We start from the raw sequence: 12702 nt of genomic DNA, 5'->3' as shown, positions 1-12702 counted from the left end.
GCTGCTGCACTTACTCCATTTTTAGTGTGTGGGGCTCTCATTAAGCTAAGAATCCCATCCCAGCTCCAAGTGCAGGCGTCTCCTAAAAGTATGTTCGTCCCCGCCTTAAGGCTATGGACTATTTGGAAACCCCCAGTGCAAGGGCTGGGTTGCAACTTTGTCTCGGTGCATGTTGAAACTTCCCTAGGGATAGTTGGAGTCAGACACCTTGACGCTGACAGGTAATTCCCGCCGGGAAAGGACGGGAAACCAAACCAGCCGGTCATACAAGCTGCCATTTGCACAAACCTTCCGTGTCTCCCTGCCTCGCTTAGGGTTTGAGGCCAATCGTGGCATAATCCGATTATGACTCTGGTTGGCGTGGGAGGTGTCCTAATCCACCTGCAGTAGTTTGAATTCTCAACATTGAGGGAGCTGAAATGCAGAATAATAGATTTAAAAATAACCCTCTTCCAACTCTGCAGATCCACCCTGAGCGCTTGCTAAGCGACAGCAGAGGCAGACAATGGAGGAAAAGATACCTGTGTCATCACAGTAGAAATGTCTTGTTTCCAGTTACGGAGTTGTTTCAGCTGACTGAAGTCACATGACCGCTTCCCTCCTCTGACGCTGGAGGCCGCCTCTTGGGTGGCAGCTAAATTCTAGTTCTTGTGTAAATGCACCAGGCAGAGTGCTGGTATTGTATTGCCCATTGTTGAGTACTTCTGTGTAGAGCAACACAAAAGCGGAGTGGGAATCCTGGGGGGGGTGAAGAGGGGGGTGTCGTCCTCTTGTTTGCTCTTCCTGCAGTTTAATCAATATTGGACTATGCAGTTGACTGAATTACACAGCTGTCTAGACACCTAGTCCTTTTTGTTCCTGGCTTTATCACTCGGCGGGAGGAATGGGAAGACATGTGACTTCACAACAATTGAGATGAGAATGGAATAGTTGGCAGAGAAGCGTCCTTGTACGAAATGCATCATCGCAATAGTTTTGGCCTTTGCCGTGTAGAATTCGCCTGAGGCTATGTTTATGCCCCTGATGCTGCTGCATTTGGTCTTCTGCCAAGATCCATAGAGCAGAACCAATAATCCACCCTGCAGTTAGCTGCATGATGGGGAGACTTCTTCCTGCACCTAAACCCAAGTCTGTGTCACCATCTGTCCCTTTTGCAGCTTGTCTTAGACTCCCAGAAGCGTGTGTTCTCTTGGGGCTTTGGTGGATACGGCCGGCTGGGCCATGCCGAGCAGAAGGATGAGATGGTGCCACGGCTGGTCAAGCTCTTTGACTTCCCGGGCCGCGGGGCAGCTCAGCTCTATGCCGGCTACACCTGCTCCTTTGCTGTCAGCGAAACAGGTCAGTGGCCTTGCTTTTTCTTGGCAGATGGGTTTTGGTGTGGAGCCAGCATGCCGCACAAAGTCTCTGTTGTGAGAGCCGCGCTCTGAGACGGCATTTGCCTACACGCAGGGAGAGCTCGCTTGGACTCTTCCCAGTGTCTTGGGGTTACTGAGCAGCATGGTCGCTGTGTGTCAGTAGAGTCAAGCCCTTCCTTCCGAAAGTTCTCTGCCTTCCGGAGTGCGGCCGCCTGCATTTCAATCGGGTTTCCGGGTTGGAGTCTGACGTTGCCTGGCTGGTTTGCTTTGCAGGTGGCCTGTTTTTCTGGGGAGCCACAAACACCTCCCGTGAGTCAACCATGTACCCGAAAGCTGTGCAGGACCTCTGTGGCTGGAAAATCCGCAGCTTGGCCTGTGGGTAAGTGATGACTTCTGGCCTCTGACTACCCCCGGCTTGCCTGGAGGACATCCTAGAAGCAGTGCTAACGCAGGCGGACCCAAGTGCAGAAAGGGCTGATTGTAGGAGCAGGGAATTTGGCCCTGTGCAACGGCTCCTGTGACTAGTTATATTTACGTACACAGATCGGATTCCGTCATCCAGGCCAGCGCTGCTTGGTGAATCAAGGCAGGGATAACGAGAAGTCCTGGGCACCTTATAGACTATCAGATGTATTGGAGCATAAGCTTTCGTGGGCAAAGACCCACTTCGTCAGATGCATCTTTCTTTCATGGTCTTTCCCATGAAAGCTTATGCTCCAATGTATCTGTTAGTCTATAACCCTGTTTCTTAAACTGTGTTCCAGGGAACGCTGGTGTGCCACGAGGCAACTGGAGGTGTGCCACAGAACAACAGAGTTCAAAATGGCTCTGTTTTTTTTTTTTTTTTTTGGCTCAACAAAAAATCCTTGGTGTGCCTCATAAATTTGTTAAGACCGAGGAACACCAAACGGTGTTTTTAAAGAAACACTGGTCTCTAAGGTGCCACACAGATTCAGACTAACATGGCTAACTCTCTGATACAAGGCAGGGGTGTGTGTGTGTGTGTTTGACCATGTGGAAGAGGAAAAGCTGCTGGATACGCAGGGTGACTGTTTTAATAGCAGTGGAGAAGGCAGGGAGGGCCAGGATAAATGAATGCCTAGATGCAAACCTCTCCTGGAATGGTTGTGGCCTCCATCCTGTTCTGGGAGGGAGTCAATGTCTTTAACTTTAAATTCATGCCGGAGGGCTGAGAATTCATCGGGAGAGGTCTGACCTTCCAGTTCCCGCTGGGTTGATCGGTTTCCTAGGGGATTGCATGATTGCTGCAGTCAGCTGGGTGTGGGGGAGAAACGGTCAAATCTTTGCCTCACCCAATCTGGTCTCTTTAATATCGCTTATTGGGCCATCTTCTGCTGGGGAGACAGACGAGACAGGCTTTTGAGCTTACCCAGAGCTTGTGTCTCTGCTCACCAGCAGTTGTCCTATAAAAGAGATGAGCCCCTCCCACCGGGGTCTCTAATGTCCTGCGACCAATAAGGCTACAACAACCCTGCCTACAAACCTTTACATGATCACTTGATTTGATCTGGGCTTCTAAAGTCTTATGCATTGTCCTGCACTGAGTGTAGCTCTCCACAGTGCGGGGGAAGGTGCTAGCTCTCAGGCTGCATCTGCACTGCTCTCTCTTGCGCAAGGTAATATGCAAATGAGGCAAAGCGGTGAATATCACCACGCCTCATTTGCATACTTAAAGAGCCGCCATTTTGCACAAGGGGCTTTTGCACAAAAAAACCCTTTTTGCACAAGAGCCATTCTGCTGCTTTTTTTTTTTTTTTTTTCAGGAAGAACGGCTCTTGTGCAAAAGGGTTTTGTGCAAAAAGGAGCTGTGTGGTCAACTCCTTTTTGTGCAAAAACCCCTTGTGCAAAATGGCAGCTCATTAAGTATGCAAATGTGTGGCAATATTCACTGCTTCTCCTCATTTGCATATTTTCTTGCACAAGAGAGGGCAGTGTAGATTTAGCCTCAGAGTTTCTGGGTTGCTTTGAGGATGCTTCTGCTTGTGTTAAATGAGAGTTTTGTGAGCATTGGGCCAGAGAAGAAGGAAACGATTTTTCTTCCCTCCTCACCTCTTTAAAACCTTCCTTCTCCAAGAATCTTTCCTCTTTGCTCCCACCTCTCCCTTATCTGGCCTATTGTCTCATGCCATATCTATCTTGGTAGTTAGGGTTGCCAGGTGTCCGGTTTTGAACTGGACAGTCGAGTATTTGAGCTTTCTGTTCGGAGAAACAAATTGAGAAAATGTAAATGAGAAAATATAAAGTCCGGTATTTTCTAACTAAGATGTAACATAGATTGTGATGTAATGTCCAGTGTGTCTGGTATTTTTGTGAAACTATCTGGCAACCCTATTGGTAGTGTGTGTGTCTGATGGCAAGCTCTTTGGAGTTGGGGAGCATCAAGATATGTTTGAAAGGTCCCCCTGTAAATACACTGATTTGGTTCTGCTACGGTCAAGAAACCCAGCCCACGGCCTGCCCGCAAACTTTCAGAGTAAATCTTTTCGCTGTGATTTCAAGATTTTTTCCCTACTCCCTCGACTTAGGCATTCCCCGAATATTCTTCTGTTGCTAAAAAGGAGGCAGCTTCTGATCTGTGTGGGTGCTCGTTTGCGTGACCTTTGCGCCGAGACTTGCTGGGTGCCGTTTTAGAGGGAGCGTTGTATTAATGGACATGGGAAGAGAGTCTCCCAAGACCTGGTGTTGGATTATTGTTTTTCCTGTTTGTAAAGTGTTTATCTTCAGGACGTTACAGGGCTCTCAACATTCCTGGTCGCCTCAGAGGGCAGCCCCCAACTCTAGCTGGGGCTAGCACTGGCAAACCCTTCTGTCCCAGCCTCCCTTGCGCCATGGGTCAGGAACTTGCCTGCCACCTGCCGAGTCCAGGTGCCTCATGGCCCTGCCGAGTGGGAGCGGGGAAGCTGCTTCCACTGACAAGAGCCGGCGCCGGGCGCACCAGCCCCCGTGTCTCCTGAGGCTCCGCCCTGAGGAGGCGGCATGGCCCAGGTCGCCAGTCCCTGTGACAGCCCTGGTGTGAGCCCCCAGGCAGCGAGTCTCACTGCGTTGCACAACAGCTGTCCAGGAGCAATAGCCATGTGCTGCCGAGATGGGCTGCTGCGTGGGCCCCATCCCTGCTCTCTGCCCACTCTTTGGTGGCGACTGTGGCCACACCCAATCCACCGGCGGACACAGTGAGAAACCACTGCATTAGGGAACGGACGGTAATGGGGATCGGTTTGGGGGCGGGGCTCCACAAAGATCCACCCACCCGCACCAGCCTGGTATTACATTGGGAAGCAGCTGGACCGGGGCTGGTACCAAGCAGCCAGGTGGCATGGGAAATGGAACGGCAGCTGGCGGGGCTGCCGGGGGAGGGCAGGAAGGCAGAGGATGTTGCAGTAACAGCCTGTGTACCTGTTTCAGAAAGAGCAGTATTATAGTGGCGGCAGATGAGAGCACAATCAGCTGGGGCCCATCTCCAACCTTCGGTGAACTGGTAAGGAGGCAGCTGTGGACTTGCACAGAAACCCAGCCAGGCTGGTCCAGCACCAGAGCAGAGAAGATCGCAAGCAAAGAGACCGGGGGGTGGGAAGCTTTTGCAAGTGGACTTGCTGTGATCCTGAGATCACTCAATTACTGGGTGTAAATTACTGGGTGTAATATTTCTAAAGGGTCTTTGTCCTGCTTAATTTAGGTATTAAGGGGGAAAACATTTGTCGCACCTGCTAAAAAGTTAGCCTGGAAGAGGCAATAATAAGGGGTAATTTGGTGCTACACACAAACCCACCTTTCTCCCCAAACCTACACACCACCAGGCAGAATTTTCTCCCAGAGAAAATTGCCCAAATGTTCCTTGGTGAAGTTTTCTGGCAGCAGGGAGCTTGCCTGGGAGGAGAGGAGACCCATGGGTGCATTGAACTTGCAGCCTCCAGTGAGTTCTGCATGTGGATTCGCACTGGCTCCCTGTGAAAAACACTCGGCGTTGCCTTGTGCCGAACGGCCCCTGCAAAAGCAAGTTGCTTTCCCTCATGCGCTTCCTCGTGTCTAATTGCTAAATATTTAATCTTCCCCACAAATGTTTGCATCCGTCTTCTGTCTCATTCCTGAGTGCTGGGACAGATCTAATAGACGCCCGCTTCCCTCGGAAATCGTAGCGTTGGTTGAGGGCGTCGGTACGGTCAGGAGTGTTGTGTGGGGGAGGATGCGAGGGGGGGGCACGTCCCCCAAATGCCATGGGCAGGAGGGATGAGGGAGTGGGGCCAGGGGGACTAGAGGGAGGGACTGGCCCCCTTCCTCTCCCCCGCGCGCTCACTGGCGCAGCGGAGGAGGCGGAGCAACGCAGCTCCAGCTCACTTTGCCCTCCGGACGCTTCGCTTTGGGGTGGCGGCTGGACCACCCCGCACTTTGCTGTGGGAAGCGGAGCGAGCTGGGGTTGTGCTGTTCTGCTGCCACCGCTGCTGGTGAGTGTGGGGGAGCTGGACTCCACTGCTGGCATTGGACCCTGAACCCGCTAGGCCGCATGGCTAGGGGGAGGGTGCAAGGGTGGGTGGAGGTGGGGTCTGGGATAGAAGGGGAGTTTGCCCAGCCCTTCCCCAGGCTGGTGGGGTGTCATGTGGCTGGTGGCCCCTTGAGTACCTTTTTTAAATGCTCAAACTATTTTGGTGTGAGGCCCTGAATTACGCCGTTCCAGTCTCACTCCAGTGTCTGGCTGCTGCGGGTGGGTTTTGTAGGGTGGCTTGGTTCTAGTGCTCTGTCCCTAGTGGTGGGGGCAGAGCGGGGCGGCTTGTGGCGCTGGATTTCTCTGTTGGTGCATTTCACTGGTTCGAATTTCCATGGGCTTCAAGGTTCAAATTGTAGACGTCAGAGCCATTTGGGTCTCCGTCCCAGAGAACTCTGAGCAGGCAAAGGTGGCCAAGACAGTCCCTGACCTCCGAGCCATTGGTTATTCCAGAATCCGGGGACAAGGCTAAGTAACCCAGTCCAGCCTCTTGGAAAAGGCTGAGATTGTGGTTTCCCCACTGATTTCTTACAAGTCCCCTTCTCCGTTGCTCTTAACAGGGCTATGGAGACCATAAACCCAAGTCCTCTACTGCTGCCCAAGAGGTGAAAACCCTGGATGGAATTTATACCGAGCAGGTGAGAGCAGACGAGAACACAAGCGATTAGCCCAGCGGACTGGGCTGGTTCATTTCCCATCTCGTGCGTCTGAAAAGGACCACCCTTCTCGTAACCTCCTTCCTCTTAATGCTCTGCCTTGATGCTTTGGCCAGATCCCTGGTTAGCCTCAGGACCCTGGGCCATTAGATTGTCACATGCAGAACGCAGCAGCTGGAGGGGGAGAGAAGTGCAGGGGAACTAATGGAACGGGGTGTGTGTGTGGGGGGGGGGGGGGAGAAGACGTGGACTGTCAGGTAGAAACGTGGCCCAGGCAGGTTTGTGGCTGTGTGGCCACGGCAATTGCACGAGGAGGGTTGTGAAACGGAGTAAAAATCCTTGCAAGTAGAGCCGAGGCTGCTCCTGTTAATGATCACGCCCCCGTCCGTTTTAAATCCGCACCGAAATTGACCAGACTCCCTTCCTGTCCCCAATGGTGACGCCTGAGCTGGGAGACAGTAGCCAGCAGATCTGTTACCATGGTGCCCATGAGAGATGCAGTGGCTGGTGTGTCTGCAGCCCCCTCATGAGGCGTTCGAGGAATGTACAGACAGGGTGCGTTAGACTAAGCGTGGCTCTTCTTCTAAAAGATAAGCCCTAGGAAGTATTTTGCGGAAGGGGCCAGACTAGATTAGGGGTGGGCAAAAGGACGTCCGTGGGCCGAATCCATCCGGCCAAGTGGGTTGATCCGGCCCGTGGAGGCCCTGCCGCTCCTCTGCCCCCAGGCGCTTTGAATCTCCGCTTGCAGGGCGGGAGGAGATGTCACGCGCTCCCCTGCCCCCGAGCTCTGATTGGCCTGGGGGCAGGAGGAGTGTGCCAAGTTTCCTCCCCCCGCCCTGCGGGGAGCGCACGGCGCCCCAAAGTGGTGTATGCTCATGCAGGGTGAGGGAAACTTCACACAGCTCTCCCACCCCCAGCCAATCAGGGCTTGGGGACGGGGGAGTGCAACGTCTCCTCCCGCCCTGCCAGGGGCATTTGCCCCCTCTTCCCACTAGGCACCCAAGGGGCTTCCCCCCCCCCCCCCCGACCAATTATGGTTTGGGGGTGGGGAAGCCCAGAAGCATTCTGGCCCCGCCCCTTCCAGATTAGGCCCCACCCCTTCCGGGCAGCCCGGGTCCACTTCAAAAATTATTGCCCACCCCTGCACTAGATGATCACAGAGGTGCCTTCTGGCCTTGCATGTACCCAATTCATAAATTTCCAGTCCTTGCGCACACTTTCCTCCAAAGCTCAGTCATAAAAAGCCACTGATTGTAAAGGGACTTGTGATTTTTTTTTTTTTTTTTTTTTTTTTTTTCCATCAGCAGAACTCAGTGTGTGAGACACCTGGTCAGCATCCTTACCCCTTGCTTTTATACTGAGGGAAACTGAGGCACAGTCACACAGCAGAACTGGGACTAGAACCCAGATCCCTTGAGTCACAGGCCAATGCTCCACCCGCTAGACCTCTGGACTCAGCGGCTTGTTCCTCTTTTATTGTTACAGTGGAAATCCCAGCATAACTGTTAGGCTGGCAAATGCTTTGTTCTGTCTGCCCAGGTGGCGATGGGCTACGCCCATTCTTTGGTGATAGCCAGAGACGAAAGTGATGTGGAGAAAGAGAAACTAAAGAAGCTGCCGGAATACAACCCACGCACCCTCTGATGGGGCCAGGGCCCTGCGCCCCTACAATGGCAGCTGTCCTTTCCAATGTGCACTGGGACCGAAAAGCGTACGAAGAGATTGCAGACCGGCAGCGAGACCTGACTGAAGCTTTTTGTTAGACTTCCCGAGGTTCAATTTTATAAGCGATTTGCAGTTTTAACTACCTGTTACAGTCTGATTTCCAAAGTGTTTGGTTCTTTTAAACGTTGGACATTTACTCCTGGCTCACGCTCCCATTCCAATGACAATGGCAGGACCTTTTGGCATGTAAACCCCACGACCTCTGAGCAGCGGAGCAGCCGCTCCTGTGTAAGAAGGGTCACGTGGCGCTGGCTGCGTTGAATTGAAGAGAATCCCAGTTGGGGGGAGGGGAGGACAGATTTGGAGAGGCACAAAGGGCACGGGAGCACCCCACTCCCATCGGAAAGCAGACCTCTGCTAGCCCTGTGTGCCTTTGAAAAGCTACCCCTGCGTGTCTAGGGGCCCATCTCTTTGAACAGAAGCAGAGAGCTGCTTAGAACTAGAGAGCAATCTCCTATTCCCTGGGAGGGGTGTTTGATAGAAGTCCCAGGGAGAGAGTATCTAGATGTGTAACCCGTGGGTGGGTTAAGCTGCGGGACTCTGACTGCTGCCTATTTCATGGCTGCTTCATATATGTTTGACCTTTCAGTGTGATTTTTTTCAATTGTTTCGGTTTGGATTAAACACCTCCATCAAGACCCAGCTAGGCCAACATGTTCCACAGGCCCCTGGTTTGGGGGTGCCCAGGTATCCTAAAATCTGACCCACTTCGGGGCTCATTTTTCAGTGGCGCGGAGCGCTTGCCGTTCCAGTTGAAACCAGAATCTGGAGGCTCCTCCTCTAGAAAATCAAGCCCTAGGTATGTCAAGTCGGGCATCCAAACCCTGAGGTGGTGTTTGTAAATGAAGTTGATTCTAAAGGAGGCCAATTCCGGGATAATTGCGCTTGTGAGCGGTTTTCGCTGCCCGGCCCAGCGAATGATTTCGAGAGTCTGAAGCCTTCAGAGAGGGGCCTCAATGAAAATCGAGGATCCAAACACTACTCAATTTGTGAGGGATGGGGGAGGTTTGGATCAGAACTTTGCAGCCCAGGTCTCTCCCTTTGCTCGGCGAGGCATGGGCTTAGATTCCACGAATCTTACTTGCATGCTTGATGCTTCTTATGCGTAAGGCATCCCACTGAAGTCAGTGCTGCTCTGAACTCAGAGCTGGGCACATCTCTGGAGGATCGGCGGGCGGGGGAGGTTAGAATGAGTCAGAAAATAACCCCAATGCTGAAACATCAATAAACATCTCTTTCCATAAAAAGTGCCCCGTTTGAGCCGATCTAAGACATGCCTGGAAAGGGGGCATCCTTTGTCTTCCTGGCCGTAGAAATGACCGCCCCCTGTTGACCCGTGAACCCTGTCTTTGCAGTCACGTCCGATTCCGCCAAACTGGGCAGCAGTCCCACCAATAGGGACGTGGCCCTCGATTTGACCCTTGCACGGCTGTTGAACCAAATGGGTTTTGCTGGCAGAGAGAAGCAAAGAGCCCCCAGCCCTGGATGGTTGTGAGGTTTTACTATCTTCCAGTTGCGATCAGATATCTGCCAAAAGTTTCTTCTATTCCAATATCCTGCACTGTGCTGGAGAAACGAAGGTGCCTTTTCACAGAGCGCTCTGCTCTGTCTCCACACAAACCCGAGGGAGGCCTTTTTTTTTTTTTTTTCCCCCTTTCTCCCTACACTAGCAAGCTGCTTTGATCTCTAGAGGCAGCGTGTGCTGACGTCCTGTTACGCAGCAGTGCTGGGATTCTTGCAGTACTGACTGGAGGAAAAAAAAATTCCAGTAAAAAAAATTCCTGGAACACGGAGAGCAGCTGGATGGGAGGTTCTGCAGTTGAGTATTTGCTGTGCTAGACTAAGACTGTGAACTAGCCTTTCCCATGTGCAGTCGCGAGTAAAGCCAATGGTCTCAATTGTAACTATTGCCCTCCCCCTTACCCCATCTCTTCCAGCCAGGGCCCAGTTGAAAAGTGGCTAAATTGAATTGGTGTTTTTTTTTCTGTTGACTTTGTGATTCCATAGGCTCTGGATCAGGTGGACGTCCAGCAAAGTGGGATGTCCCTTGTGACGTCAAACCACAGCCGTAGCCACCTGCAGTGTCTGTACCTGGTTCATTCTGCATGGAGAAGCAGCCAGGGTCAAATGAACTCCTGGTTGAACTAGGTGCCCAAGGGTGTCTAGCCTACATGGCTCCGTCGACAGAGCCATGTAGATGAGGTTTCTAGACATAGGAAAATGAAGCGGCGATTTAAATAATCACCACTTCATTTACAACAAAATGGCCGCCGCGCAGTGTCGATCAGCTGTTTGCTTCCCTTGTCGACTGTGGAGCATCCAGACTACCTCGCTGTGCCACCAAACAGCTGATCGGCTCAGCGTGGCGGCCATTTTGATGTAAATGAAGCAGCGATTATTTAAATCGCTGCTTCATTTTCCTATGTCTAGTAAACTCATCTCCATGGCTCCGTCGATGGAGCCATGGAGTCTAGACGTACCCTAAATGTGCAGCTGTTTATAAACCACCCGCAGGCCATGCGGCTGCAATCTTTCCAAAAAGTCCAGCTAACTTAGTGCCTGTGCTTGCAAGAGGCTAATTTTTGTCCCCTAGAAATTTTTTTTTCCTTGGGTTTTTTTTTTTCCTTCCCAGATGCACTAGGCAGCCAAAGCTCCCATTTGAAATCAGTTCTCCTAGGTACTTGGTGCCTCTGGCTACCGGCCCCACATGGCTTAAATTGGGCACCTTAAATGAGTCCGCCTGCAAGTGAGAGAGTTGTTCTGAGAATTGAATCCAGGCAGGAGGTTTGGCTGAAATGAAACTCACCTGAGCCTCTTCGCCTTTGTCACCCAAATCTGTTCACTGAACTAGCTGCAATTGTGGCCTCTCTTCTGTCTGGCTGCGGCGACACTGCCATTTTTTGCGGACGAGGCTATGCAAATCGTGCTCACATTTGCATATCTTCTTCCTATTCTTTTTGTGGAAGAGGTTTTTCCAATAAAAAGCCCTGTGTAGACAGGGCCATGTCGGGGGGGACCCTCTTTCGCAAGACCCCTTATTCTTTGTAAATCGAGGGTTACAAGGTCTTGCGAAAGAGGGGTTTTTCTGACATGGCCCCATCTACCCAGGGCTTTATCAGAAAAACCTCGTCTGCAAAAAGAATTGGAAGAAGATATGCAAATGCAAGCACAATTTGCATATCGTCCGCAAAAAAAGGCATTGTTGCCGTAGCCTAAGTAACACAATAATCTCCCTTCGGGCTGTTTTCTTGGCTTACATATTAGCCCATTTGCAGATGCGGGCCACGAGTGGACAGAGGTTTGACTTGCCTGGGACCCCTTCCGGAGAGATTTAAGGTCTCCAGGGCTGCTCGCTCTTCCCGACCCTTTTGAGGGTTGCCCAGAGAGCTATGTGCTGACAACTGCCAGAGCCAGCACTCCACCTGGCCTGGGGTTAAGCTGAGTTTCAGCTCTAGGGCTTTTTATTAAACCATTTATCCTTCAGGAGCATGGTTTTGTGAAAACCCGCAAAATAAACAATTCAAACCCCAAGGGGCTGAACCTCTCAATGCAGGTAGTGTCCTGCCTGTGATTGAAATTAAACATTATTCACACTCCTCATTAACTTCTCCCCCAGCTGCCGCCTTCTTGCTCTTACGTTGGGAGAGTGAAAAAAAGTCTTTTAAAATCTTGGAACAATTTTTGATTTAGACGAGACGAAAGGTTCCTGGTTTAGTGCTGTAATTGTATTTTCAATGTTTTTTATATTTCTTGGAGTAAATGTTTAAATAAACAACGTCATTGTGTATACCCTCTGGCTTACGGGCCTCTGTTGATCGCCTGGACGGGACGTGTGCTCTGCTCCTCTAACGAACAGCTTAGGTGCGGGAAAAGGTGTCATTGATTGGAAACCCTTCGTCAAGGCAAACCTTGCTTGTACCCTTGTGTGGCTTAGAGCAGTGCTTCTCAAACGTACTTGATCACCCCGCGTTTCGGGCTGTTCGCTATCGTATAATTGAATAGTTATGTAACCGCACAAAATATTGTCAGATACAGACTATTCATTTGTCCCTGGAGGTGGGGCCGGCAACCAGGCTGCTCCCAGCCCCATTTCTGGGTAGCTCCCTGCCACCCTGCGCTGCTACCTCTCTATGGCTATGTCTACACTCGCGGCTTCGTGTGCAAGAATGGCCGTTCTTGCACAAGAATCCTCAGAGCGTCCACACTGCCCACCCGCTCTTGCGCAAGGAAATGTACAGTACGGCGTGGTAAGAGACCGCTCCTTGCACAAGAGCTACGCTGTTTCCTATCCGGCGTAAGCTCTCCTGCGCAGGCGCTCTTGCACAAGTGTGGACGTTCGGCAAGCGCGTACTTGCGCAAGAATTGGCCTCCACACAGGTGGCCTCTCCTACACTCCGTACAGGCAATCACCACTCATTGGTTCCCCCTAGGTGGGCCCCCCTTAAAGGTACAGGCACTCAGCACAGCC

General features: G+C 51.7%; 1 protein-coding gene across 4 annotated transcripts in view; it reads left to right on the top strand.

Moving 5' to 3' along the window:
- Positions 1–11901, top strand: part of RCC2 (regulator of chromosome condensation 2) — a 40387-nt gene extending 28486 nt beyond the window's left edge. For 3 of the 4 annotated variants that reach the window (XM_075906609.1, XM_075906608.1, XM_075906610.1), the window contains 5 exons: positions 1158–1338; positions 1629–1734; positions 4779–4851; positions 6414–6491; positions 8049–11901. In XM_075906609.1, the coding sequence (XP_075762724.1) occupies positions 1158–1338; positions 1629–1734; positions 4779–4851; positions 6414–6491; positions 8049–8153 (543 nt within the window). In that variant the 3' untranslated portion in view covers positions 8154–11901. The remainder of the gene's footprint in view (positions 1–1157; positions 1339–1628; positions 1735–4778; positions 4852–6413; positions 6492–8048) is intronic. The other variant, XM_075906611.1, reaches the window with a different exon arrangement.
- The last annotated feature ends 801 nt before the right edge of the window (positions 11902–12702 follow it).

The sequence above is a fragment of the Pelodiscus sinensis genome, chromosome 23 (genome assembly GCF_049634645.1).
Source record: "Pelodiscus sinensis isolate JC-2024 chromosome 23, ASM4963464v1, whole genome shotgun sequence".
Taxonomy (NCBI): domain Eukaryota; kingdom Metazoa; phylum Chordata; order Testudines; family Trionychidae; genus Pelodiscus; species Pelodiscus sinensis.
Note: the sequence above shows the minus strand (reverse complement) of the source record. Positions and strands in the feature narration are given on the sequence as shown.